This window comes from Porites lutea, chromosome 9, assembly GCF_958299795.1.
Source record: "Porites lutea chromosome 9, jaPorLute2.1, whole genome shotgun sequence".
Taxonomy (NCBI): Eukaryota; Metazoa; Cnidaria; class Anthozoa; order Scleractinia; family Poritidae; genus Porites; species Porites lutea.
Genome location: NC_133209.1, coordinates 3206408 through 3233961, shown reverse-complemented (window position 1 = coordinate 3233961; position 27554 = coordinate 3206408). Strand labels below are relative to the sequence as shown.

Below are 27554 nucleotides of genomic sequence, written 5' to 3'. Positions count from 1 at the left end.
TTTCGAGCAGATATTTTCCAAAAATTGTAGTTGGGTGCCCCCGACAAAATGGCCAACACGTTTCGGCGCATTGTGGTAAACCTTGAGTGTGACTACTGAAGCTATGTTCACATTATATCGGATAGCTTTTGCGCAGACGCGAAAGCCAGACCGGATAGGGCTTCTGTTCACACGTGATAACGGTGATTTCGATGCGATTTCTATGACGAAGCGAAGCGGCGTCGCTATGCAGATGAGAAAAATGAACAAAGTCAAAATCGATCTGAAGTATATAGTTTTAAAACGTACGGAAAATATTCCATGAGAACAGTAGAAGGGCCCAGTCGGAGTAGTTGCCTAAAGGATTCACGCAGCTCAGGAATGATTCAAAGTTGCATGTTGCTTCCGAATGTCCCGAAGTTGCTTCGGAATTAGTTCGAGATATCTTCGAGCTCTTTGATTTTTTCTTTCAGGGGAAAGAAGTAATCATGAGGAAGAATTAAGTATTACTTTTGGAAGAAATAAACAAGCAATAGTTATTATTTCGGGCTTGCCTAGGCTTTGAACTGGCTTACGTGTGACGCGTCAGATCTAAATTGAGGGATTAGCCGATTGCGCCACTGCGACGCAAGGTAATTTGAGATGTGGAAAATAGCTATAAGTTATGCCCGAGGTACGGTTTAAGATTCCGCACGCAAGTTTGTTACTTTTCGGCTTGTTTTGGGTATTTGACGTAGTGACGCAGGAATGAGTTGGGAGCAGACGCATGCTCTGGTTGGAGATATCGCGAGGTCACTTCTAGTTCTTTTGGCTACAACAAATATTTGAGGCGGAGAACAAACTAATGTCGTAAATTTGCATTTTGTTTCCGAAGTGAGGCCAGAAGTTGTTCGAGACATCTCGATATCAGCTCGAGTTGTTTAGTTTGTCTGTGGAAGAAAGAAATATTATTTTTTGCTCGCCCTTCGGTTTGTAGTTACTTATCCTTGCCCCGTTAGATCGCGGAGACGAGATTGTAGCAGAATAGTAAAAGATGGTTGATTTGTAGGTTTAATTTTTTTTTTTAATTTGGGCGAGCAGCAAGTTAATGTTTTGCTGCAGAACTTCGAACAGTCGGTTTGCGACGATTACTTATTTTGGGCTTATAGGAAACTGACTGAAACGTCGTGTGCAATTTATTTGTGACAGAAATTATAATCGAATTGGATTACAGCCACGGGGTCATGCACCTAGCAGACTTCCGGTGAAGTCAAGACGTCTGTAACACAAAAGGAGAAAAGTAAGGGTATTTTTATGTTAGGGTATCCGGAAAAATATCATTTCTTACTATTCCTCCACATTCACAATTAATCCCCAATCACGACGCCGAAGTTTACGCTCCATAGCGTCTTGTTTCTTTAAATGCTCTGTAGTTGTACTGATACTAGACTACACAAAGCGAGGGAATATTTTGTTTATTTAAAAAAAATAATAAATATATATTTAATCCTCAATTCACTTTTTGATACTTCACAACTTTTTAGTTTAACTGCTCTCAAGAGCAGATCTTGTTTAACGTATCCAAGTGAACTATGGTCTGTGAAGGGACCTTGTATCAATAAAATAGCAATTCTATATTATAAACAACATTATACTTTTATCTTCAGTTATTGCTTTCACTTATGATGATCAGCATCTTGCGCTGCAACTTAAAGCAAAACTGTACTGTTTGTCGTAGTGTTAGTGGTTAGAACATAAGCTGTTCTGTTTATTTTGGCGCGTAACATTTTCTTAAATTGCGTGACAATCATTGAACTTCTGAAAGTCATGCGACGTGTTATTTCCGGCAATATCTTCGTTGCGTTTAAGCAAATCACTCGCAGATTTATAGGTATCACTTCCATGTTGCGCAGTTTTTTTGTTTTTTTTATCTCACAATAGTTTTATAACACAATGTAATCAACTTTACATTTGTACACTTTTATAAGCTGCAGCTAAACCGCTACCCCTCCCCCCTGTGCAACCGACTCCTCCTTTGAATTCTTCACAGTCGGAGCACTCAAGGATTGTTGGGTCAGCATTTTCCGCCTAAACAGTATGCCCACGACCACTAAGGCAACCAGAAGTACGACGCAAACAGCCGCGATACCAAGAACCAGCGGGTTTACTAAGCTTGAATCCTGGGATTCCTTAGTATCCGTCTGTTTCTCAATCTGTTTCGATGGCAAATCAGGCTTCACTTCCTCTGGATCAAGCAACAAACGAATCATCTTGATATTTGTGCCTTGTCCGCTGACTCCAATTTGCCTCTTACCGGTAGCATCGCGGCGAAACAACCTCTGAACGAGGCTATTATCCAGCTCAGATAACACGTGGGAAGAAAAGGAGGTCTTTGAATGGACTTCTTGTTCTCCTGAAAGAGCGCGCCTGGAGCGACTTCCGGAAGTGACGGAGTAAATAGCGTGCATAAACCATTTCCGGTTTCTAGGAACCTGCAATTTGAGAGAGCATTTATAACATAAACCTAGAGTGAAAACAAGTTGTGTGAGTAAACCTCTAAAAGAGATCTAATGAAGAGAACAATCTGGGAGAATAAGCATCGTATTTGTCATCTTCGCTACCCTGTCCTACCCAGTTTCTCTGCGGGGATCTTGTCTACCTACAGAGAATACTTCTTGACATACATATAGTAATTTCTTTTGTGACTACCGGTTGTTAGTAAATTAAAGTCAAATGGACCCATTTCGATGGATCAAAGTTCATAGCAGGCTCCAAGGCTTGGGAGAATGTAACAAAAGTATTGTAACAATTATCCCTGAAGCTCAAGGCGATTTGTTTTGTTACATTAGCCTCGGAGCTAAATATATATCGACATTAACTGCCACTCCAAAAATTGGGGCTAAAGAGAGAATGGATACAACCTTTTGGCACAAAGCTTTCTGGGATCACTTGGGAGGGGAGCGTGAGTTATGATTGGTAAATAGTTGCCCTTGGATACCACGAACCAAATTACGCTTGTCTACCCAAACAATCCCAGTAAACTTTGCGTCCAAAGATGGTACCATTGCTACTACAGTTTATGGAGTGGAGAATACCCCTCGCGTGATGAGATGAAAGTACCACAACTAACGTAACAACAGGTTTGAAAACTAAGTCAGTTCTATGATTCGAAGTTACTACCTCAAAAAGGGGTGCGCTATTCATAACAAAACCATCGGATCCAGGATCTTCGGAGAACTCCGTTGCGTTGGTCTCTTCTTCAGCAAACTTCGCTTCAAAAGGTACATCGGAGAGGTGTTTGTCTACAGAACTTGGTTCTTCCCTGTCCTGTAAAACGTAAGAAGGGAATTTCTTAGGCTACTTTAAACTCATAAAACTACATCTTTTCTTTTCAGCAAAATACTCGCTGGTGAAAAGTTAAAAAGGTAAAAAAAAACTTACGTAATTCATAAAATTCGTTTAAACTGTTTAACTGTCAGTTAGTGAAGTTTCTTTTAGGCAATTAAAAATAACTAAATGGAAAATTTCTTTGCCCTTTTTAAGAATTCAACCCCTGATATCCCCTCATCTCTAACCAAAATAGGTACCCCTTTCAGGCGGGGCATTCCCGTACAGAGGATACCTTCAAGGATATCTATCACAAAACCATCTTCTCACTAATACGCGGGCATCCTTGCGCGTTATTAGACACAGTCCACTTACCAGGACTTTGAGTTGATGTTCCAAATACAGCGACTTCGCCATGCAGCCAAACTTGTTCTTCAATGGATCGTAAGAGGGTATGTACTCCCCGACACCAGTGCACAAATAAACCTTCTCTGTTGCCAAGGCATATCCCTTCCCTCTCCTCCCTAGTCCACTTGCCTCATTTAAACTGATGCGCCCGTAGATTTTTGAGCCTGTTAAAGTGAAGACAGTAGTAAGAATAGTACAACATAATGAGGAATGAGGAGGCTAGTCTGTACCCAACTCGGCCAAGCCTTGTTCCTTATATCAAATGCTACCTATTGCATCTCTTGACGAAAGAAAGAAAACCAGGTTTGTTCGTGTAGCATTTTAAAACAGTTCACTAAAAGAAACTTAACTTGAATCAACAGAAATGATATGACGAGGGAAAATTTTGAAAAACAAATTTAAAGAGACAAAAGAATAGAGGCGACACGCCAACCTAACAATTACATAACTTTTCGATATGATAGTCTTAAGCTTCGGTAAATCAGGCAACATAAACGTGCAACTCGTTTTGCAACATTGCTGCGTTTTACAACCCTTGTTCAAACCTGTTAACAACCAGATTTGTTGCAAGTCAGGTTTGTTGTGGTTGGTTAAACGAGCAACGTATCTATTCGACTCGTTTTGCAGAAATGGTGCAAGACAAGTTGCAGGTTTTTGTTGCCCGTTTAACCGTACTTTTACAGTAGCATGAGACTAATTCAAGAAATCCAAAAATTCACATAAGCGCTTGAATTAAGTTCGTTTATATCTTGTTAGTTAGGTCTTTCGGCTTTTCAACGACAGAACTACCGACGCCAAAGATAGAATTAAGGGGAGGGGGATTGGGGGTCATAAAGCAGCCATAGGCTTTAAACACTAAAGGCAACCTATTTGATATTCTTCGTTTGAATGCCTTACCTTTAGAAAATGCAGCATCTACTTTAAAATCACCCATTTTAACACGGTCCAGCCACTGATCTTTTTGCGACATCAGAAAGAACTTGGCAGACAGAGTGAATTTCGCGGGAACTGGATCGGGGACTTGTTGGAATCGGATTGGCAAAGTGAAAGTCACCGGATCACGTGGATGACACGTGAGTGGCTCTGAGTAGCGTGCTCCCTAAGTGGAGTTAAAAAGTCAATAAAAATGCTAAATATCACCGACTTCAATGCTCTGCAGAAACTTAGCTCAGTTCTTCGTTTAGTTTCGCCACCTAGAATATCGTTTGACACAATGGTCAGTAAGAAAACTGTATGAAGAATCTTTCGTAAGCGGTATCCATTCCTGACATTAAATACGACGCCCACGAGGACTGGAGATGGTCGATGGTAATATTCAGTAATTTCGCCGCCCAATTTTGGCTGATCTATGGCTTGTCTAGCCTTTAGCCTCAAGACCATTTAGTTAAACAGATTAGAGAAATCTAACCTGGCCTATTCACGAAGTAAGCCCAGAAAGAAAAGTCCATTGAATTTCTGGAGCTCTAGTTCAATGAAATACAACATAAGGTACGTGCAAGAATTCAACTGAACCCTTGGCAAACAAAACGTAATAAGGTGAAAAATAGGAAGAGTCACTAATAAAAATTAAACTGACTCATAAGAGGATTCTTTTACACCAACCTTGTCCGCTGTGCAAGGAATCAGTTTGATGAAATATACTCCAGTATAATCTCGCAATGCATACTGGGATTGAAACTGCCAGCTCTGCTGTGGGTAGTTGTAGGTTTGGTCACTTGATAACAGTTTTAATCTAAAACTGAGGTGTGGCCGCTCACGTGATATGACCTGCGCAGTCACTTCAGTGCCTGAAAACACGAATACAAAGAATGTTGTTTTCAGATTTGATGGGTCAAGAAAAGAGAGTTTTCTCAGGTGTCGCAAAGAATATCAGTTTCGCTTTTATGCATGTATAAGGCGCGCGCACGTAAACACTGAGTCGTTACTTTCAAACGCGTTTTATGATATATTTAACACGGAAATGGCGAGAAATATCCGATGTTTTATCGCGTCCCTTTTCTCAGGGCTTTAAACTAAATTAAGTAATGGCAAGCCAGAAATACATACTTGGATTTTTGATCAAGTAAATTCCTCGAAACTTGGTTTTGGTTTTAAAATTGACCACCAGTCGCTTATCATCTGCGCGTACAGAAATAGCAGTAGGCCATAGTTCTCCGTAGAACAAGTCTCCCTCAGGAGTCTGCACGCCATTATTTAACAGTACAGCGGTGTCGTACGTGAGGTGCAACCGCAAAAACATGGCATGATCGTAGTGAACCCAGTCTCCCCTCGTCTTCGGAACGCGATGCACGAACGAAACATACAAAGGTACGCGCACGGTGAGCTGTGATTGGGCAATATCACTCGACTGTTCGTCTGATGTCACTGTAGCGCCACAAAACTGAGTGAGCTCTGAAATGTCGTAGTAGCTGTTAAACGTCCACAAGCAAGACTCGAGGTCGAGATTTCTGTAGAAGCGTAGAGTGCTGTTGTTCCTAAGCTCCTCGCTAAACTGATATGGTTCACCCTCATTCATACCTTTGTGGTCTTTAATAGAATCTGCTACAAACCCAAGACTTGTGGTGATTTCGTTCAAGTCTAAAAGATTGGAGCATTTGTGTTTCGCTATCCTTAGCACGCCTGGACGAAGTATTCGCTTGAAATTTGCAAGTCGTGTTGTCGATATTAGCGGTATCAGTCCGTCCGTATGAGGGAGAATAACTTTAATATGGACTTTGTTGGAGTCCTTATTTCCCGTTGCCCCTGTAAAGGAAATGGATGCTTCAATCTGCTGCGATCCCACCTGATCAGAGTCCCTCGGTGTGCATAGACCCCTCTGCTTACTGATGTTGACTTGAGCACTTGCCGATTCTAGGCCTAGCTCACCGCGGTCATTGACGGCACGCGCGACACATCGCACCCGACTGACTGGTACCAAGTAAATGCTATCTAAAGTAACTTGATCAGTTTTAGCGAAAAACGTGTCACTTGTTAAGTCTCTTAGTTCCTCGCCGATTTGCCAACGGAACTGAGTCAGCTTGTTATTAATTCGTTGTGAAGAACAAATTGAGCCAGTCTCGGCGTGTCTGGGGTACTTAGGATCACAGGCCTGTGTAAGGAAATAAAATATTGTGGTTATTAATCTACGCTGAGTTATAAGGGGAAGACGCAGTACAGCATGCAACACTAACGAACATTCCGTAGTTACGGAGGGTGGATCAAGAACATCTCAAAAATTATTGTTATAAATGCCATGACCATATAATAGGCAGTAAAGTATTTAAGCCGTGATGTGATTAAAAACCTCCTCGTTTGTATTCTTAGTTTGTTCTTCAAATCATTTAAAATTTGATAACAAGCACTTGACACTGTGTTTCGCAAGTCACCACAAAGTCCGAAACGTCCAAGTAGCATGTTTGCAACTCCCTTTGTTGGTGTTTCATATGTGATAAAACACCTTGTTGCGTGTTTAACAGAAAGGTGGATCCTCAATTTTTTGAATTAAGCGCCACGTAAAAATGCTGTCTTGAGAGAGTCACTTATCTCGATAGGCTCAACAAAAGTAGAAGTGGTCACTATAGTTACTTACTGTGACACATATCAGCGGATAGCCCTTAATCATTTCAGATTCCGCCCCACTGACATCATCATAGTCACGCAATGACACGACCCTTGGCGGGAGTGGGAAAGTGACGGCGGGATTACGTGATGGCTGCTCGATGTACACAATAACTTTCCTCCGTCCCAGCTCACTGCGGCCAGTAAAATCCGGGCTCATGTGTACTGTAAACGCGCGACGAATCTTTCTTTGAGCATCGAACAGGATTTTAACTACAATCACGTGACTGGAGTTACCTCGGGAAAACTCTAGAATCTGAAAAACAAAAGGGAATTTAAAAACCTCCCGTAAGCGACAGCCCAAACCGGCAAAATTTGAAGGCCACTTACTTGACCTGATCACACATAAATATATTTTTGTAATGGTATCGCTACCATTCGCAGGTGAGGTCAGTTTACGGAATAAGGTTAAACCTCGTGGTCAATGTTTGGCTTATGTGGTTGTTTTATTTTGCCCCAAAACGCTGTGCATCAAGAAATTCGGGTAAGTCAAAGCCTTTGTGACCGGCAGTAAGTGTCCGTGCTACAGAGATATCCGTTCAAGAGATGGTTGACGTACGGCAGGAGCCCATAACCCGGAGCGAGCAACTCCCATACTCGGCCTATGTCACGGCGTTTTTACGGACCGGTTTATTTTTAGACACATTTTAGGGCACTTTTTCCCGCGAAAATGGAATCTCCGCCACGTCTATGCACGCATTCGAAGTATAAGATATCAAAAAGGAAAACGTAACGTCATTAAAGGCAAAAAGTATCATTTTTAGGTGTTGCCGACTGGTTTGTGGAACTTGAAAGATATTCTAAATTCGCGCCAAAACCGTTCCAAAAATAAACTGGTCCTTGAAAACGCCGGGACCCGAGTACATGGAAGTTGCTCGCTTCAGGTTATCGGCTCCTGCGTGCGGAAAGTATTTTTGTCCTTACCTGTGTCATTGCTTGATACCCTTTACCAGCCTTCGCAGATCCATCAAGTGTATACACCCTGACCTTTGACCTTGTGAAAGGGTCACCTGTCTTTTTTACGGTTATCCGTGCCTCGACATGTGCGTTCCTTACTACAGGGCCCGCTACAAATACTCTCTCTTTCGTGAACTGAATAACTGGTTCTGCAGGAAAGAGAAAAGACAATTTAAGTCCTAAAAAACTTGCAACGGGCCTATTAAAAACGTAGGTGCGCAATACGTACATGATGGTAGCGGTATCAGAGGAAAAACACTTTCATTTAAAACCCCCTGGACTCCAACTGACCAAGTTAAGCAGGGTCATGACTCTTAATTTCCCGGCATTCACCATATATGATACACCTTGTTTACCCCCCAAAATTTTACATAACCATTGTTTTCAATTTCTCCTGGGTTTTACAGTCGTCCTATGAAAAGTCGAAGACAATGGACATGAAAATTTTTTTCTTTTTTCTTTCTTTCTTTCTTTTTTTTTTTTTGTGTGGGGGGGGGGGTGGGGACGGGGGGGGAGAAAGGTGCATTATATTTCCGGTGAAAATAACGAATAATAAATCTCTATATAGCTAATGCAATAAAAAAGTCAATTTGGCAAGTGGTCAATGGGTTTTGGGAATATACTGGTATACGGAACTTATTGAAATTAATCATTTGAGTGATCACCAAACAATAGTTTCCAAATACGCAATTGTCCAATACCCAAAGCATCCTTTATTAAATCACGTTATTAAAGTACTTACTATCAGCTTCGTCTAGGATGGCTATTTCGGTCTCGTTCCTTTCTCCAATCCGAGTGTTCCTGTCCGCGCTTCCAAGTTTCAATTTAAACATCTCCTGTCCCTCAAACACGAGATCGTCCACGATCGTTACAGGACATGACTTCCGGGTCTCTCCTGGATTAAACAGTATTATTGAGGCGTCTGTGTCGGTACGCTCTCTGAAGTCTCTTTGCACTTGCGCAGTCATGGACCGAGTGTAACAACGGACCGTTGAGGTGTATGACAGGTCTCCGGTGCGCATGAGCGTGACACTAAATGCACCTGATTTTTCATTGGTGGAATATGAAGTCTTCACGAATTGCACTGTGGGTACTGGAAAATAGAGTTTTAAAGCTAAATTCAATTTACATTGACCCAAAAAGAGAAGAAAAATCCTTCTTATATTAATTATCGCTGTATTTTAGGTTTTTCATCATTTGGACTTTATTTTCTCTAAAGTTTTTGATAAACCGCAATCATTGTGTGCCGATTTCGCCAGGGAAGTTCACCTAATATTAATATAATGAGCCAAAGGGAATAAGCGAGAGGAAGTTTGAAAAAGCGAGAATTCATTTTATTAAGGGCTTCTTCGCTGTTACCGTCTCACTGTCCCTAGACCTTCTAACTGCAAGGATCAATGTAAGAGGCCGTTTTAGTGAAAGGTCTCTATAAGTAAAGGAGAAGCCTGCTTTGTGGGGAGCTGTGAGGGGCGTTTCTAAACTGGCGACAAAGGGTACTTGCCTTTAAAAATGGACAAAAATCTTTAAAGAAAACTTACAATCAGATATGGAGTCATCAATAGCAATAACAGCGTTGCTAGGTTCCCCAATACCAGTATTAATAGGAGTCCTAAGAACCAGTTCAAACGTCTTTGTTCCCTCCACTCTGGGGAGACCTTTGTCATCACGGATTGTTACCTCCATTGACTGACGCTCGAGATAAGGAGCAAAGTAAACCATCTGGATTACTGGAGTATAGTCTTCACTGGCTACGAGATATAAACATATACAAGAATGAAGAATAATTGGGGAGTAACAGAGTATCAAATGCTCAATCAACATCTCGAAACCAAAATGTGTTTCAGTAACGCTCCAGCTGATCTTACCTCGCGCAGATATTGGGTCTGTCTGCCTCGACCTCACGAATACTGAGGATGACTTTGAAAGGTCGGTCCCATTCCTCCTGAGAACGACTTGCATCTTACCAACACTTTCATCAACAGTGTAACTCGACGGGTCAAAAAATATCTTTGGTTCTAAAGCAAGATAAGTAAAGAAACTTAGTATAGATGTACTAACCTCTAATTCACTACCGGCGTTGGGGAAATTTTACTCATTACGCACATAAGGTAACACTTAGCCGCTGAATTAATGCCGGTTATACAGCGAATTCAAAAATTCTATCGACAAGCTACACTATTGTCAAAGCCCAGTTTTTCATGCAATTCTACTCCTTTCAACCGCGTCCCCTTGCCATCCTTAGAACTTTCACCCACCATATGTAAATAACAATGACAGCTTTTCGAATTCAGCAAATCTCATGGTAACGCCAAATTTCAAGTCCCATAATTGCAAACGTCAAGCTTACCGTCTTTTGAATCTGGGGCTATTATAACCGCGCTGGTGTTCCGTTCGTCGTTGATTTTGCTCCCAAGATGAGACAGCAATGTCACATAAAACGTTTCCTCGTTTTCGTACAAGGAATCGTCAATAATTATAACTGGACAGTCTTTAGTTGTCTCTCCCTAAAACGACAAAGGCAATATGATATAAACTACAACCAATTTTTCATTTCTTCCGCTGGCCGCTTGGCTACTAAAGCCACTAAGGTGTTTTGCGGAACTTTTCCATCTCGATTTTTCTTGCAGCGGTTTTAAAAGCATTTAAAAACATCGAATGTTAATTCACCATCTTCAAATAGAAAATAACATACACCTTCTTTAACCCCCTTAATTTTGCATAACCGCATAACCCCAATTATCTTCGATCTCTGTTGGAACGAGTGTAATACCCAGGAGAAATTGGAAACAATGGTTATGCAGAACTTTGGGGTAAACAAGGTTCATTATGGTCTATGTGAAAATGGTGAATTTCGCTAAAATACAAATGCGCCCAAAGAAAAGAAAAGGCTAATGCAAATTGTGACATCACTTCAGAATGGGGGAACCAAGAAAGTTAATGCCTTTGTTAAAAACTACAGCGCAGGAAAGAAAAATACTTTTTATTAAGAGATAGTGTAGATTCTGTCAAGCAAATAAAAAAAATCTGTTATATTGGCCACTTTGCGTACGCGGTTGAGACTGGAACTGTATCATGATGCCGATTTGCATTGTGGGAATATTTGCAGGACGAATTTGGACTCAGTTTCCTGCGCAACCTCATAACGATTCTAGACAATAAAAGAGGTGGGAGCGTCCGCCAAAAAAGCCCCATAGTGCAATTCGACAAAACACAAACCCAGTCTCCCGCGCAACTGTTTTACAGTCTCCGTCTCCGTCTATTGCCGACCATACAATGGTGTCTTAGACCATGGCAAGTCACTACTAGAGGTAGTTGCTGATATTCTGCGGCACAAATACAGCACACACACGTTGTTTGAGAAACTGCTCAGGTCACTGCTAACCTTTTCAAATGTGATGACGCTTTCCTTGCCTGCAGGCCTCGTAATGAAGTCTGCGTAGGACGATATAGATGTAGGTATGGTACCGGTAGCCCAGCCTGGGAGACAATATTTAGAAAATAATAAACACGACATTCAAGATTCGTATAACTATGTTAACCACATGGTCCATTTATTGCCGTGGTGTGGTGGCTTGCATGCTCCAGTGACCTGAAGAGCTATGCCAGCGGGAACACAAGCTCCTGGTAGAGTCACCTATGCTGGACAGGTCAAAGGGTAGAGGCCAGACTAAATTAGACCTTCTCTACCAGAGATAAATAGGTTTGCTTAGGGCCAACACCCCTACCTGGAAAAAATCTTTGTTAAAGAGACATCGATGACAAGCCAAAATCAACCCGTCCTGGGAGGGGAAGGTCCTCCGTACGGGAGGCTAATGACGCAGAAAGGAAAGCCCATGGGGGAGGGGGACTGTTTGTCCATGGCCTACACTCCACAAGGGGCCAACGGCCGTTAAGTGAGTACAACATGTGAACTCGGCTTTACGTATTTTGGGGACGAGCTGATTATATGATTAAAATCAACATAAGACAAGGCTGATGTATTTGCCCACAAATAATAAATCATTCAGGAAACCGAGATCGAAGCTCTTGCTATGTTATCAACTCACGCCATTGTTTGCAAATTTCTTCTTGAAAACTACATAATGAACAGGTGAAATGATGGTGGTTGTGATGTATCCAATTTAATTTTTATTTCTAAAATCTTTTCAACGTACCTTCCTCGATGAAGGAGTGTGTCACGCAAGCTACGTACAACCGCTGACTAATATCTCCAGTTCTTCTCAAGGGAATCTTAGCTTCTCTGACGCTTTCCTCGACAACTAGCCGATTGCTAACAACTTCCACAGAAGGAACTAAAATGAGAGACCAATGAAAAGAAATTCAACAATCACACTACTGTCCAAAAGAGATTAAAAAAATTGATTAGGCCACGCAGTTAGTCTTCGATCAGGAGGAAGGGGCAAAGTCAGGTGCAAGCAAGCGTCACGTGAATGGAGGCGGCCCTCTCTCTGACGCTTCCGGGCGATCCTCTCACTTGATCCTCGCGCGGGACTTCTCACAGCATATCCTTCAAGTTGAGAGCTTGCTGGGTGACGAAATTTAACTGTAAGAATTCACCTATTTTGAAAAGGTTGTCAAAAACTGCACACAGCTTATACAAAAATTCAACCTTAATGACAATCTTGAACGTTAGAAGCCAAAGGAAAGCATGCGCTTGGCATTTAGAAACTTAAAGGCAACTTTCGTACGAGCCAAAGTAATACATACCATCTTCTGGGTCTGTGATAATCACGTGAGCACATTTAGGGTTCTTGATCACGCACATCTGGGGACTGTTCAGTTCCACTTTGACAATTTCAAGACCCTCGTATATCCCATCATCCTTTACGCGTAACTTGAACTCCGCTTTGCTCTGTCCGGGACTGAACTGCACATGAGCGGGACCAAGTAAAGAGAAATCATCCTCGAAAGTTGCATTCACACCCACTACGCACAACTCCGCAAACGAGACCTCTCCGAGAAAGCCTTTTCTGTTGATTACAACGCTTATAACACCGTCAGTTTCGTTGATTTCGTACCTATGGCGTTCTAAAGACACCCACGCCCAGGTTAAAGAAAACCGTTGATGTCGAAGCGTGTTCCCGGCAGGATCAGAAACTTCAAAATCAAAAGCATCGTTGGTAGCATTAGATCCATGATGGAGAACGTACATTATGTTTTTGGAATCAGCATCAGCTTGAGTGAAGTTGTTTACACTTTGGTTGCCATGAAGACCTCCCGCTTCTGTAAGAATTCCATTGGATGGCGGGAAGATGACGGTGTAGATTAACTGCGAGTTGTTACTGTCAAGATCTTCAACTCTTAGCACAGAATCACTTATAACAAACCCGAGTCGATTACCAGGTAATTTATTAAGATTAGTGGCACCACGGTTAAGAACCAGTTGTGGGACTCGATTATCCACAGGCTTGATGACGACCTGCACCTTATGACTGCTACGAGCAGAGGTATTAGTATTGGGAAACACGTAGAATTCGTTGTGTGCTCCGTCGCTAACCGCGATCTCAAAGCTGTCTTTGTCCACCTCCGAGCCATCGTGCGCATAAGAGATTTTGTTCAGATTTACATCCTCTTGGGTAAACGCGCGCGAGGGCGCCGCGTCATTTAGAATCCAACCGTGCAGAGGAACGCGCGTGACGGTGTACACGAGATTCTCAGGCAGCGTGTCTTGATCTTCTGCTCGAAGCTCAAAAGGTGTAATTAGTACATTTTCGCCTTCGTTCACCACGAGGTTGCTGGATATAAGTACTGGCTTCTTGTTATCTATGTCAAGAAGTGTCACCAGAAATGTTTTGACCACGCTGTTAGTACCATCTGAAACTTCAAAATCAAAGCTGTCTGCCTTAGCCTCGTCAGTGCTCGTATGAACGTATACAACTTTATTTCCCGCCAAATCAAGTTGGGTAAATTCTTCTAAGCGCGCCCCTGGAAAGTCCAAGTGTTCCAGACGCCCCTTTTGCGGCTGCTTCACTAGAGAATACCGCAGTTTCTCATTTGGACTTCCTATATCGCTGGCGCTCAAAACATTCGTTGAAATAACCACGCGAGTGTTCTGTGCTAAGCGCACTCCTTTGTTAATAACTGTAGGGTAGATTCGATCACCCGCACTAATCTCCACATAAAATACTTGATTTAGCTGCGCGTTTTGACCGTCTGATAAGTCAAATTTGATGTAATCCCTTTCATCAGGGACTTGTGCGTTATGAAAGTAAACTATTCGCCTGTCGTTTATGTCCTTCTGAGAAAACATTTCTCCTTTGTCTAGGATTTGAGAAGACCCGTTCGAGTATATTTTTCTGAGCTGCCCTGACCGCGGAGGACTGCGCACTAGGAATGTAATGTTATCATCCGGGGAGTCCACGTCGTGAGCTCTGAGATTTTTTGGCGTGATTATTTTGCTTTCGCCTGCAGTTTTGATACGCAAGCCCACATTCACGGAAAGCGTTGGTTCCTCATCATCTACTGGGATTATAAATACGGGTATCGTACGAGTGGTGTTGTATGTACCATCAGAGACGCAGAGCGCGAACGAATCTCTTGTACTTTCGCTTCCGTCATGTTGGTAGACGATCGAGGTTGACTTTTTTATTTGCGTCAGAGGGAAACTTTGTACTGGTGTACCTTGTCTGCTATCCGTGATCATACCGTGACGCGGTGGCGTCACAACTTCGAAGACCAGCTCGTCGGGAGGTACGTCCGCGTCCACAGCATTCAACACGGTAACATCCACGATGATTTCATCTCCCTCTTCCACCACGAAATCACGCGTGAATATTTGCGGCTTCTCGTCATTCTGAGGTAAAATCTCGATATTAAGAAGATAACGCGGTGAGGTGTTATTGCCGTCTGAACATAAAAAAGCCACCCGGTCCATCGTGGGCTCAGTACCCTTGTACTGGTTTTGCACGTAGCTAATATGTCCCGATCTAATGTCAACAATGGTAAAAGACGTGACGCGTTTGCCTGTGTTACTTATCTCCGATCCAGGAGATGGCGTGACGTTCTCCAAAAAACCCACTGTGGGTTGGACGTCAATGACACATGTAACGCGATCGTCAGGCGTGTCAGGATCCGTGATGGTTAGATGTTCTGATGTCAGTTTTGCCGATCCTCCTTCCATTACAACTAGCTGCTTGATCTTTGTAACCTTGGGTGGCTGGCTATCAACAGGTAGGATCATAGTAACCACTTCAACCGCTATAAAATAGAAATCAAAAACAAAAAGGGAATAGTCTCTCAGTATGGTGGTTCTTAACTTACTTTATGTCTTATTTACCGCGGCAGGATTAGCTCAGTCAGTAGAGCGCTTGACTGCAGAGCGGGAGGTCGCGGGTTCGATTCTATGGGCCGGAGCAGTACTCATGGTCTTAAAAAAACTGATTAGTGAAGGTACTCCCTTTGCACCGCAAGCGGCTAGATCTCCGCGTAGCTCGGATGACCACGTAAAATGGTGGGTCCCTTCTCCAGTTGGAGACGTAAAATAGTGTCCCCAATTAGTGCCGTCTTGCAACATACATTGGCACTACTCAAATAAATGAAGTCGCCGATAGTGCGACCACAACCCGCTTGGGACTCAATTGGTCGCTGTATAGAGGTTGACAGTCAGAATTCTCAAATAACAGAGACAGAGAGTTCTTTGACTCTTGATCACTTGTTTTTCTACTCTATTTCAGCGGAGAGAAGACCCACGGGGGAAAAAAAGAGGAGACTTCATTTTTTTCCTTACTCTTTCTACATCGCGCACAATACTGCTTTGTCGTTTTGCGATAGAAGAGTTAGGCTAACGTTTTTAAATATGTAAAACCGTTTCAGCAAAGCCCTAAAACAATTTACTAAATATAAAACGTACTGGCAAAGCCTCAAAAATAAATGGCGATAAGTATAACATAAGCCTCTCTCACACAACTGGAAGCCATGCAAAGCCGACCATTAAACAACCTATGGACCCCCCGCACACTAGAACCCATACTCCCAGCCGTTTGAAAGAAAAACTTTTTCCTCTTCATTCCTTCCTCAGCCACCAAAAAACCACAACTTAAGGTTCCGTTTTCAAAAGCACCTTTGACCAAAATTTCGAGCGAAGAAAAACATATAGAAACGTACCTTCATATCGTCGCCCTTCTCGGATCCAGGCCTTTGTTTCATTTAAAAGCGTCAAGTTAAAGTGATCAATGTCTCCGCGGAGCCCAGTCTCTCTACCAATGTGCTCGTAAAATATCAACCCAGTTTCCAAGTCCTGGACACTAAACTCGTAGCTCATCTTGCCATTACGCAAAATCCTTCCCACTCGGGGTGGGGTAGAGATGCGCAACATTAAGTCTGCGTCACGTGGGCTCTGAGAGGTCGTGTACATTTTGATTGGCTCTCGAGAGTGCTCCTTCACTCGTACAGTCATATTGAACACGTGACTCGTTAAGTTTATCTTCTCTGGGAGAATTACTAGAATAAAGAAAACAACAAATAATTTAAGTTATTTTTGTTTATTTTCCTTTAATCAGGGGTTCAACATATTGGGGCGGCCACTTCTCATATAAAGACGAAACTCCACGTGCGACCACATCTCGTCATAAGCGACCGCCAATCCAAAACACCAAAATTTTCCCAGTCAAAGCATTACAGTTGGAACCTCTAGTAAACGACCACCTCCTGTAAGCGATCGCGACCACTTTTTGGGCCTGACGGTTAATGATTTTCCACTCTTTTCAACCTCTTGTAAGCGACTACTTGACACATTCTCTGATCTCTATGTTCGCTGTGTGCACCATGCTACTAAAGGTATACGAAGAACTGACAACATGGGACTACACATGGCGTAACTTAGACAATGCATGCAATAAATTATCTTCCATAAAGTAGATGTGCCCGGACCTCTACTCGGAAGAGGCCCCCTGTGGTTAGATTCTTGTAAACGACCACCTCCCGTAAGCGACCACTCAGTCTTTGCCTTTTGGGTGGTCGCTTACTCATTAGCGTACGCTTATCATTCTCAAACCACAATGTTAAAACAACATCTCTATGTATCGAAAGAGCATAACAATGTAGTTATTTCTAAAAATTTTGCCGGAGCCCGATGAAGGGAATTGTTTGCGAGAAATTTAACTTTTTCTTCGCAGGTTTCGATGGCTTCCATTTCCTTTGATATGGCTTACAAAGGGCTTAAAATTACACAGTTGTTTAAGTTATTTAGCTACGTACTTCTACCGGTTAAGTTGTATATCAAAGAGAAGAAAGTTAACAGTGATAGATCCCGCTTTCGAGCCAAAAAACTCATAGCCAATCAGAGCAGAGTGGGTGTTTCATAATGTAAGATGAGATCAGTGAAGTAAAAGAGATTGCAATTGATTGTCGAACCTTGTACTTGAGGAACAACAAATCTTCTTCTAGAAGATCACCTTCTAAATTGTTAGTTGCAAATATCTGTGAACACAACGATGCATTCGTAAGCCTAAATAAAACAATTCTAAAATTTGCTTTAAAATCGTTCAAAAAAATTGCCTGAGGAAATAATGCCGCTTGGAAGGAATAAAAAGGTTTTTAAGATCCCAGAAAAATTTCACGAGGCATTTGTCGCAGAATACTTTTTTTTTCTCACCTTCAAAAGAGAATGTTTCTTGTACTAAACCTCCTAAATATTTCAGAATCGCCTTAGGAGAGCACTTTTTTACAAAAACTTTCTCGAACTTTCGCCCTGTGAGCGTGGCGTGCAATTATTGGCTTTATGGAACGATCCGTCTAGGTTTCGCGCGCAAGATTATGCAAAAAGTAACACTCCCACACGCGAGCGTGGGCTGATCAGACAGGAATTTTGTACTAAGCAACAGAAAACTGTCCTAATGCGCTCTTCATTCGATATGTTTTGCTATTAACTAAGATAAGAAACGAACATTCCGGCAACTGAACTGTTATTACTGACTGTCGACTTTTCAAGCTGGAAGACTAATCTTTCGCCGAAAGTCATTTTTTCCAGACTTACTCTAAACTATCCGTAGAGAAGATAAAAGGCAGCTTAAACAACCACAATGACGATGGTTGGGAGGACGAAAAAAAAAAGTGCAAAATAACAGCTCTGGGTTAGGGATGAAGTGCTTTTAATGGGATGAACCGAGCCCTTCAACCCAAGGTCAGCACACTTTTTTTTTTGTTTTGACGTCCATAAGAGACTTCGACGATAAACATCCTTAGACATACGACGTTTTATGGAGGACATGAACGCACGACAACGAAGTTTTCCTGTCCCTAAGAAATCAACATCAAGATAATTCGCCTACAAATTGCGCGGGGATAAAGAAACACGTTAAAGTTTGAAAGAACGCAAATTCATTTATACTGACGTTTGCCCTACAGTCAACGTCTTAGTTGCTCCCTAATCTCGCTCGACAACCTCAGCCCCGTCATAAATCCGTACTACGCACGCACCAAAACAGTGTATTCAGTGAGATTTTTCAGTGGAGTTACACTTCGTTGAATACATGTGTCGACTGAACTAATCCCACGCAAATTTAGTCTAGTACTGTCCACTTTTATTCTCCACATTTAGAAGAATAAGGAGATTAAATTGAGTTTCTAAGAGCTAAAGTGTCTTTCGCCATCGTACGCTCTGCGATACTATGTTTTAGAGGCTCAAGATCCCGAAGACGACAGCTAGACTTTGTTGACTCAGATTTACAGATCGAAAACATGAGAGCCTGCCCGAATTAATCTCTTTTTTTTTTTTCGGAACTTTTTTAAAGAATTAGGAATTTAGCAATACGAGATGTTATTCTTTTTAACCTGTTTCTTTATAATATCAGAGACGGATAATTTTCTTTTGTCATGACTTAACTGAAAACGCTGGACTGCCTGCAAGAGTTATTGCCGGATCGCATCTGAGCCGCAGGGAATGTATTTGGGAAATCGTTACTGACAAAGTGATTGCGTTTTTATGATTTATATAATTGTCAGTGTTGTATAGTGGTTAATTCTTACTTCAAATATTTCTGTAAATTATGTACATATATTTAAAGTTGAATAAAATTGTTATTATTATCATTATTATTTTAAAAAAAGAAACTTTCTTTATGGTAGTGAACAAGCTGTAACATTGAAATTTTTCCATGCACTAAAAGACTTGTCTGATAAAAGGGCATTTCGAGGTGCTAACAACAATTGCTTTAATCCTATTAGAGAACAACCCATGTCTCCGGTTTAGAAAAGAAATTAGTTGTGTCTAACAATAGTTAACTGTAGTCACGAAAAGTGTGCTAGTGACATAATCTTGGGGAAGTATCGTTTCAAAAAGCTGAAACATGTAACTGCGTCTTCTCTTACTGGGACAAGCAAAAAATTAGCAGAAAAAATTATTTTATTTTTAGTCAGCGATTACAGTCGTTCGTGTGAAAGTTAATCAGTTTAGCGTAGATTAAGGGGTTTTATCCAGGTGACTAAAGTTTCAGATGTTTAAAGGTTTATCGCAATGAAATCTCGAAAGAAAATCCTAGCACATTTCACGAAAAGCGCACGGTTACAAATATAAGCTTCCCCACCTGTGAAAATAATGTCGTATGTTGTGATAACAAATCAACAAATACTTAAATACGATTGTAGTGACAAGGCTCGTGATTTTTTAGCTTTCCAATTCAGTACTCTTATGTCTCAGTGATACTATAGGTCTTTCTTGAATGCAAGTAATGTGAAATGTGTTTTGCTTGCAATGGGAAAGTCTCGTGTTATGACAGGGGCACAGCGAATGTCAACTGGCCCCTTTCTTGCGCCTCTTTGGTTAATTCACTAGCAAGAAAACTTTGAAACTGTATTTGTTGTTGAAGATAAAAGGTACAATTATCTTTTCAATACTGGAAAAGACAGACTATCAACCGCCTATAGTAAAATGAAGAAAGATTTGTAACACCGAAAAACTTCATTTGCTTCTTGCAATTGCTCAGTGAGTTAATCATGTGTTCGATTCAAATTTACCGCAACAAAAATGCCGAACAGGAAAAAATCATGCCATGTTCCTCAAATAGAAGCGTGGTATTACTTTAAAATAATCAAAACAAACTTCCTCATACCATAATCGGCTTGGCATATTGAATGTTAATCAACTTATCATGAGAATTATCGGGGACATAATTAACTAGTCTTGCTCACTTCAAGGATGGACAAGTATCTGTCATTTTCAACACTACTTTTTGCAGCAAAAACGAAACGCGCCTTGAACACTTAAAAAGTCTTTCTTAGGCTGCAAGCTATGAGTTCCGACTGATGTGGGTTAATATAAGAATAAAAAAGCAAAAAATGTGAAAATAACAAAAGACTCGAACCCTGAATACTTTCTCAAACTGCCTCTTTCTTTTCCCAGTGGGAAACATACGTGAGGCCGAGCGGATCGAATTCTTTTCATGTGAAGAAATTCTTAGGCCAAGAGTTCTGTCCTTGGCTTATCAGAACACGCTTATGCAATCTTCTACCACAAGATATCCATAGATAAGAGCGATAAACGAGAGATTTTAAGTAGTTTTAAATGAGGAGGGTATGGGGTATGCCGGCAATTTCCCTTATCAATTTCTTTCACGCAGGGAACGAAATCCGCCCTTATAAGGAAAAATCACAATCTTTGATCTCGACAACTGAAAAACCGGCTCATTTTTTTAACGAAAAACACTGAGCCACTTTTGTTCTTTGGGTTGTCTTTAATTATCTTTGACTGGAAAATCTTGACGGTCCTTATAATTAAGTCAGTGAATCAGAAAAGCACTCGGTTTTCCTGAAATATGGTTCACGTTTGCATCCAACAGTCAACGCCATATGCGGGTTGAGTGTGTTGTCCTTTCTCCGGAATCCTTGCGCCGGTTTTCTCCATATACTTCAGTGTTTCCTCTCCTCAAAACTTAAAACTTCAACACTCAAATAATTCGTTCTGGATTGCACGAAAACGATCACAGAGCGAGGACTAACCGTGCTCTACGATGTCAAATTTTCGTGAATCTTTATTCCAGCCAAGGACAGTTGAAGCCAGTCGCACTTATAGTTATAAACAATTTAACTTTCGCGGATTGTCAAGGAGGAAAGAGACGGTTGTTTTGCGGAAGCTAGGTAAAACATAATTTTGAAGGTAATGCCATACCAGCCGTCGTTATGTCTTGACAAAAAAAAATTTGGTAAACATAAATAAGTCAGTCTTTTTTCCAGGTGACGATTCAAAACACTTGGTCAAACTATAAACGTTCACAGTCGAAATCAAGCTACTTCTCGGTCAAAATTGGTCATTTTCGGACAACCTCTGATCCACATGGTAATTTTGCGTGATATTCAGCTAGAAAGACTACCCGGATTGTTTAATTTTTAATGCTAACATGACAAGGAATTTCGACACACCCTACTTGCACAAGATGAAAAAAGCTAAACAAAAACCACTAAACTGCACGAAAGGTTAATTTGACAACAAGTCAAAAATAGAAATTCATTTTGAAACACTAAGTACTGTTGTCATCAGATTTTTACGCTTAATTGATGCAATTTCCCCACCCGCATTTTATGCACGAAATGTCTGCGTTGTTGTTGTCGTTGTTTTGTTTTTTGTTTTTTTCCTCTCCTGGCCCACATGTAATCCATTTGTGAGTATCTGGTGGAAAGACAGTATTCAACACGACGTTCAGGCAAACTGACCTTAACTTCTTTCATTGAGTTTCAGCACGAAATCTTTTCGGTGAGAAACAGGCTGTTCGTATAGCTCCGTTTGACAGTTCATGACAGTTCATGACAGTTCATGACCGCTTTGGAAAGAAGTAAAAGAATTCAATCATTCTAAACCGCAATTTTTCAACCAATAAACTTAATTATTTAAGCTCAGAAAACATGTTTAATCTTTACAACCAAGGATAACAGTATTCTGAATCCAGCAATATTACTTACAACTGACTCATTTGAGGCACCCGTCTATTCATAATTTTAGGAAAGGCATTGAATCGATACGTTTAAGCCGGAAAAACGACGTTATTTAGATCGAGAAAGTGGGGGACATACAGAATGCAAACAATGTCGGCCTTGGAGACAAAAACAACCATAAACTATGACAGCAAAGAATCACTAATGAAAAATGGCGTCGGGATTCTGACAGCATCCAACATTGCTTTACTTTTTTCCAAATTGTATCACGCGCAGTAATCGAGTAGTCAAACAAATATTAATGAGATTTCGTCTCTCGGAATTAGGTTTTAACAGAGATAACATAATGAACTTTCAAAAGCCACTTCATAGTTATCCAGTGATCTCGTTAGCTAAATTTTGCCTTTCTTAGTAAAGCTTACGACTCAGGAATTAAATATACAATTTTTAGATCAGGAAATAAGCATCTGTTTGCCTTGCTTTGAAAAAAAAGCCACTTCACCTTAAAAATTAAGTGGAGGAGGGCAAACCTTGGTGTTTGAACCGAGTTTGTTATATTTTTATATTATTTTTTAACCTGTGATCTGGCGTTTTTTTCAGTTTAATTCTGAGGAGCGAAAGTTGAGGAAAAAGAAAAGAACGTTTGATCGCAGGATTGTATATTTTGGTCTAGTCAAATAATAAGCCAAACGTTACTCTAAAACAAATTATAAGCAGTTCTCGTTCCTTGGTAAACCTAAATCGCCCAAGAGACATACAAAAACCAGCTTGTTTGGAAAATAGTAGAATAAACGGAGAGAGAAAAAAAGAAATGTTGAATATCAAGATGAAAACTCGATTCGACCCCGGCGTAGTATTTATCAGTATGTTCTATAGCAAAAACGGAGCGAAAAAGTTGCCCTCCAAAATTCACCCCTATAGTCGTTGTATTTCCCCAAGCAAAAATTTAAAGTGCAGCACAATGCGTGCAGTATCTAATCGAAGGCTTGGGGTGGCGCCAGGGGGATTGCGCCAAACAGCGATTTTATGTAATCCACTCGACCCATGCAACGCCTCCACTTCAGCCCTTTGTAAAATGTAGATCATAAATCTTTTTAACTCACCTATTTCTAACAGGAAGCTGGCTTTTTGCGCGCCATCATCAACTATCAATCCAAGCTCGTCACTAGCCTCGCCCCTGACCACGTGCCGATAAGACATTCGGGAAGTCTCAACATCCCGGACATTGAATGCGTCACTTTGTTGCACTTCCTGGCCATCTTTGAGGAAGATACCATAACGGGGCACAGTCATCAGCGTAAACGATATTTTGCTTCTAGGAGTGTCTTCATCTAACACGGTTAAATGTTCCCTTCCAAGAATTGTTTCACTGAATTCTCGTACTTTTAGCGGTGTCACAACTGGCCTAGGGGCTTGGTTATTAACCGGTTTCAGGGCAATACGGAAGGTTTGGTCTTTGATCGTATTACCCGACGGGTCCGATACAGAAAAGTCGAACTGGACATATCTAGTTTTGGTTCCGAGTTCTAAGTTAGGTGATTTAAAGGTTACTTTTTTATGCCGCACTTGAAGCTGTGTGAATTTCGAAGCTTTTTCGTTAGTGTCGGAAAACAGGATTTCTCCCGCGAAAGACGTGATGTTCGGGCTATCATTGATGAAGTACGGTTCTTTCGTAATAAAAAACATAAGATCATCGTCGTTAGAATCTCTATCTGCGTAGCGCAACACCTCCTGACTGAGCGCTATCTGTCCATATTCGTCAGCGGTTGACTCCATTAGAGAGCCAGGAAACGGCGATGGAGGAAGATCATCAATTTGACGGATAGTGACTCGGAACGTTTTAATCGGAGACACGTTTGGGACTTCTGCCTGATCAGACAAGACAAACGCGATTTCATCATGAAAATACTCCCCTCCAAGATGTCGGTAGTAAAGCCTTCTGTTTGTTATATCATACTGAGAGAACTGAGTCACGTTCTGTTCAAAGAAGCCATCTTGTTGTAGAATCCACCTGTCGGCATCTCCCTCCGGTGGAGTTTTTGTCCTTAAGCACAAAACACCGACCTTGTTTGCTGAATATAGCGCAGAGCGTGCGTCGCGCTGGAAGTTCGGAATTGCGACGACTCTAAACAGAATCTTATTGTCTTCAGAGTCAATATCAGTCGCACTTAACATATATTGGTCGATCACTGCAATATCCCCTTCGTCCAATACTAGGCCTGTATTGCGAACAAGTGTCGGTGCAGTATCGTCCACAGGACCTATTGTAATTGGGAACAAAAACTTTACCTCGTTTTTGCCATCGGTCATACGGAAAATTATATTGTCACTGTATGAGTCCGAATTGTCGTGGTGATAGGTTATAACAGGTATTTCCAAATCGGTCGCCATAAAAGTGTCTATCTTATGATGCTTGATTCTAAGCTCACCGTGTCGTAGACCGCTAATTGCTTGCAGCTTAACGTCGTTAAAGTTGTCTTTATCTGAGATGGCCAGATTGAACTGATCTGTAATCGTGCGTGACTGGCCCTCGAATAAACTCAGACCGGCGTTTTTTGTGATGAAGGGTGCTTTGTTGTTGGTCGGCTTCACCATGATCAGAAGTGTAATTGGTTCAGATTTAGCGCCTTCTGTGTCAACTGCCTCCAAAACCACACTAAACATACGCAGTTGGTCGGACTGTGCAGAGGGTGGCTTGTACGCAATCTTAAGCTGCGCGATATCTCTTTGATAAAATGCAGTGAGCGGCTGATAAGGGTCATCTGTGTTTATCAAGGAACCTTCGCGTGATTGCAACGCCTGAGTGATGTTAAAAATTATCTCACCGGCTTCGGTTTCAGTATCAGAGGCAGCTAAAATGTCAGATGTTATCGGCGCGATTGAGTACTGACTCACCTCGACGGAATGAGAAGCTTCGAAGGAAGCCACGGGTCTCTGATTCGAGCGCGCACCCATTATTCGCACAATGATCTGAAAATACTCCCTTGTGATACTGTCAGTGTTCGGATCAATCATCTCTACGACCAAGGGAATAAAATCTTTGTTTGACGAAGAGCGTTTGGTGTGTTGATAAGAAATATTGGACCGTAAAAACTCACCGCATTCGAACTGTGCGGAGGTCCCGTTGCCTTTCGTCACGTTAACAAGCTCACCGTAGCGCGGAATCACTCCACTTTTGATATCAAGCAGAGTTACGGAACATATCTTGGTCGGGTCCTGTTTGAAGGCGAGGACGTCGCCGTTTATTGTGGACGTGCCACCGATTTCCTCCACCGTGATGGGTCGATTGAGTTTGACGATTTCCATATCTGTGAACAAAACTGTCACATGAAGATTGAGGGGAATCAAACGAGTCTCGTTGTCGGTGTCGACACGAATTTGCAGCTTAACAAAATCCTGGAGAAAAAACATGGACCCCAAGTGAGAGTACTGAACGTCACCGAGCGAGAAATCGCACGGGAACACATCGGGCGCTAGAAAACCGACTCGCTGCGACAAGGGGTCACTTCGTAAGACGACAACCTCACAAATCGCTCCTTCGGGAAAAGTGATTTGGAGATCGTGAACCGGATCCACAAACACCGATCGCCCTAATTCCACTCTTATTGGAGATAACTTGGCCACATGTACAGATCCAGAGCAATAAAAGACAAGTTCGAGAAAACAGACAACACACACCAGGCTCGTGGCGAAGCACATTGTTTCAAATCCTCGCCGATGCTGAGATGTTTTCAGTAGGCCTCGGTAGATTGACCCAGTCCGGCTGCTGTACCTTCACTGCGTATCCTGCGGTATAAAAACGTGCGTCGATCACTTTATAAAGTTCTCTCTCCAAATGATTCTACACAGGGTTAATGGTGTTACCGGAAACCAGCGCGGACAAAAGTTTATTATATCTGCATATCAGCGCTCAGAAAGATTCAATTTACACCTTTATCTAACCGACCACAAATTGACACTGTGATTCGATGCGCACTCGAAGCGTACGATATTTGCAAAATATTATGCAAGTTTGTTTGTGCCACCTGGCTTTGGAACAGTATGTACCCGTGCCCCAAGTTCAAATTAAAATTGTTACAGGGAGAATATAGCTTAAGAAACGGAAATACTTTCAGGATATATCGAGTTTAGCCGAGGTTAGCAGATGTCTGGCAAAGTTCACGGGCTGTCACGCTCTTATTAGCATTAGAGTTGAGAAACGAGTTTTCAACTTTCTTTGTATTCGCACTGTGAGACCAACAAATAAGGCAGTCAATTAGGCGGCGATTAAATCCCCTTGATTCCCGAAATTTCATTCTGATTTTTCTCGACGTCGGCACACGCTGTTAGATATGGCAAGCATCTGGTAAGCAGATTGAAGAAGTACGAGAAGATAAGATCCTTAAGCCCAGCTTAAAAACACAATAAAAATATATGATATTTTCCATTGTTTGAAAATGCTTTGTTGTGATGTCGATCAAGGGACAAGTAAAAACCATCCATGTAAAGTATTTAATTAATGTGCCGTCTAAATCGCGATATACACAAAGTGTTTGCGGAAATCAGCCTCGTTGCGCCTAATTGTTTGCAGTGTGTTTGTTCTTCCCACGGCAAATGCTGACTAAAATCCACACATCTTTCTTTCATTATCGCCACGGGAAACATCCTAATTTGACAAACTAAAAGAACAAAACCACGGTTGGACATGTACAGTAACAAAAAACGTTTGCCAAAACAGACGCGTCAAGCACTTTCCGGATCCTCACGGCTCACTGCATCTCTTGATTTATTAAGCCATCGGGGGCAGGAAGAACGATTTTTTTTTTGTGAAGGCATTTCACGACTTACAGCGACCGTGTACGTACTTATACAACTTTGGCATTATATGGCGTCAATTAATGAATTTTCCTTAATCTTTCTTGCTAATGAGCTTGTCTGTACGTCCAACAACTTGCAAGGAGATTTGTCAAGAGTAATAGACGGGTTTTGCGCAGTTAATACTCCATAAACAGCAATAACGTGTGGGGAGACCCTTAAGACACATGATCCTCAAATTTTATAGGGGAATATTAAAAGAGGTTGTTAAAACACCCGGCAAGGTTGCAAAGAGAGCAGAGATTCCTCTCTAGCTTTCGTGACCATATAAAAAGCTTTACAGAAAACAAAAACTTGACGATATTGGTAAAGCGTGCATGCGTGAAGCCAGGTGCTGAGCTCGGGGCAGTTTTCCTGCGGGCGTGGGCACTGTACTATTTTTTGCCAAAAGGCAACCCTCTCTAGTTTCTCCAATAAACGTTTATACGGCACGAATTTCGACTCAGATCATTTACCAGAACATAAACAATAGCATGCTAACCCACCTTTTACCGGAATGGCTGCCACCCACAATCAAACTTGTACCGCTGTGAAGTTAAAGATCGTCAGGACCTATTAAAGTAACGAAACAGTAAACGTCAGTGTCACTT

General features: G+C 41.6%; 1 protein-coding gene across 2 annotated transcripts; it reads right to left on the bottom strand.

Moving 5' to 3' along the window:
- Nucleotides 1–1346: 1346 nt before the first annotated feature.
- Nucleotides 1347–27554, bottom strand: LOC140949277 (FRAS1-related extracellular matrix protein 2-like). Of its 2 annotated transcripts, XM_073398504.1 has the most exons (18): nucleotides 27450–27554; nucleotides 23214–25896; nucleotides 16351–16686; nucleotides 12955–15444; nucleotides 12402–12539; nucleotides 11630–11724; nucleotides 10595–10751; nucleotides 10113–10262; nucleotides 9786–9995; nucleotides 8990–9340; nucleotides 8215–8396; nucleotides 7262–7546; nucleotides 5740–6781; nucleotides 5296–5480; nucleotides 4591–4792; nucleotides 3661–3857; nucleotides 3139–3285; nucleotides 1347–2450 (listed from the first exon to the last, which is right to left on the bottom strand). In XM_073398504.1, the coding sequence occupies exons 2-18, from the start codon at nucleotides 25807–25809 to the stop codon at nucleotides 1953–1955; spliced, it is 9261 nt and encodes a 3086-aa protein (XP_073254605.1). In that variant the 5' UTR covers nucleotides 25810–25896; nucleotides 27450–27554; the 3' UTR covers nucleotides 1347–1952. The 2 variants fall into 2 exon arrangements, with proteins under 2 accessions (XP_073254605.1, XP_073254604.1); XM_073398503.1 differs by lacking the exon at nucleotides 27450–27554 and having other exon boundaries at nucleotides 23214–26149.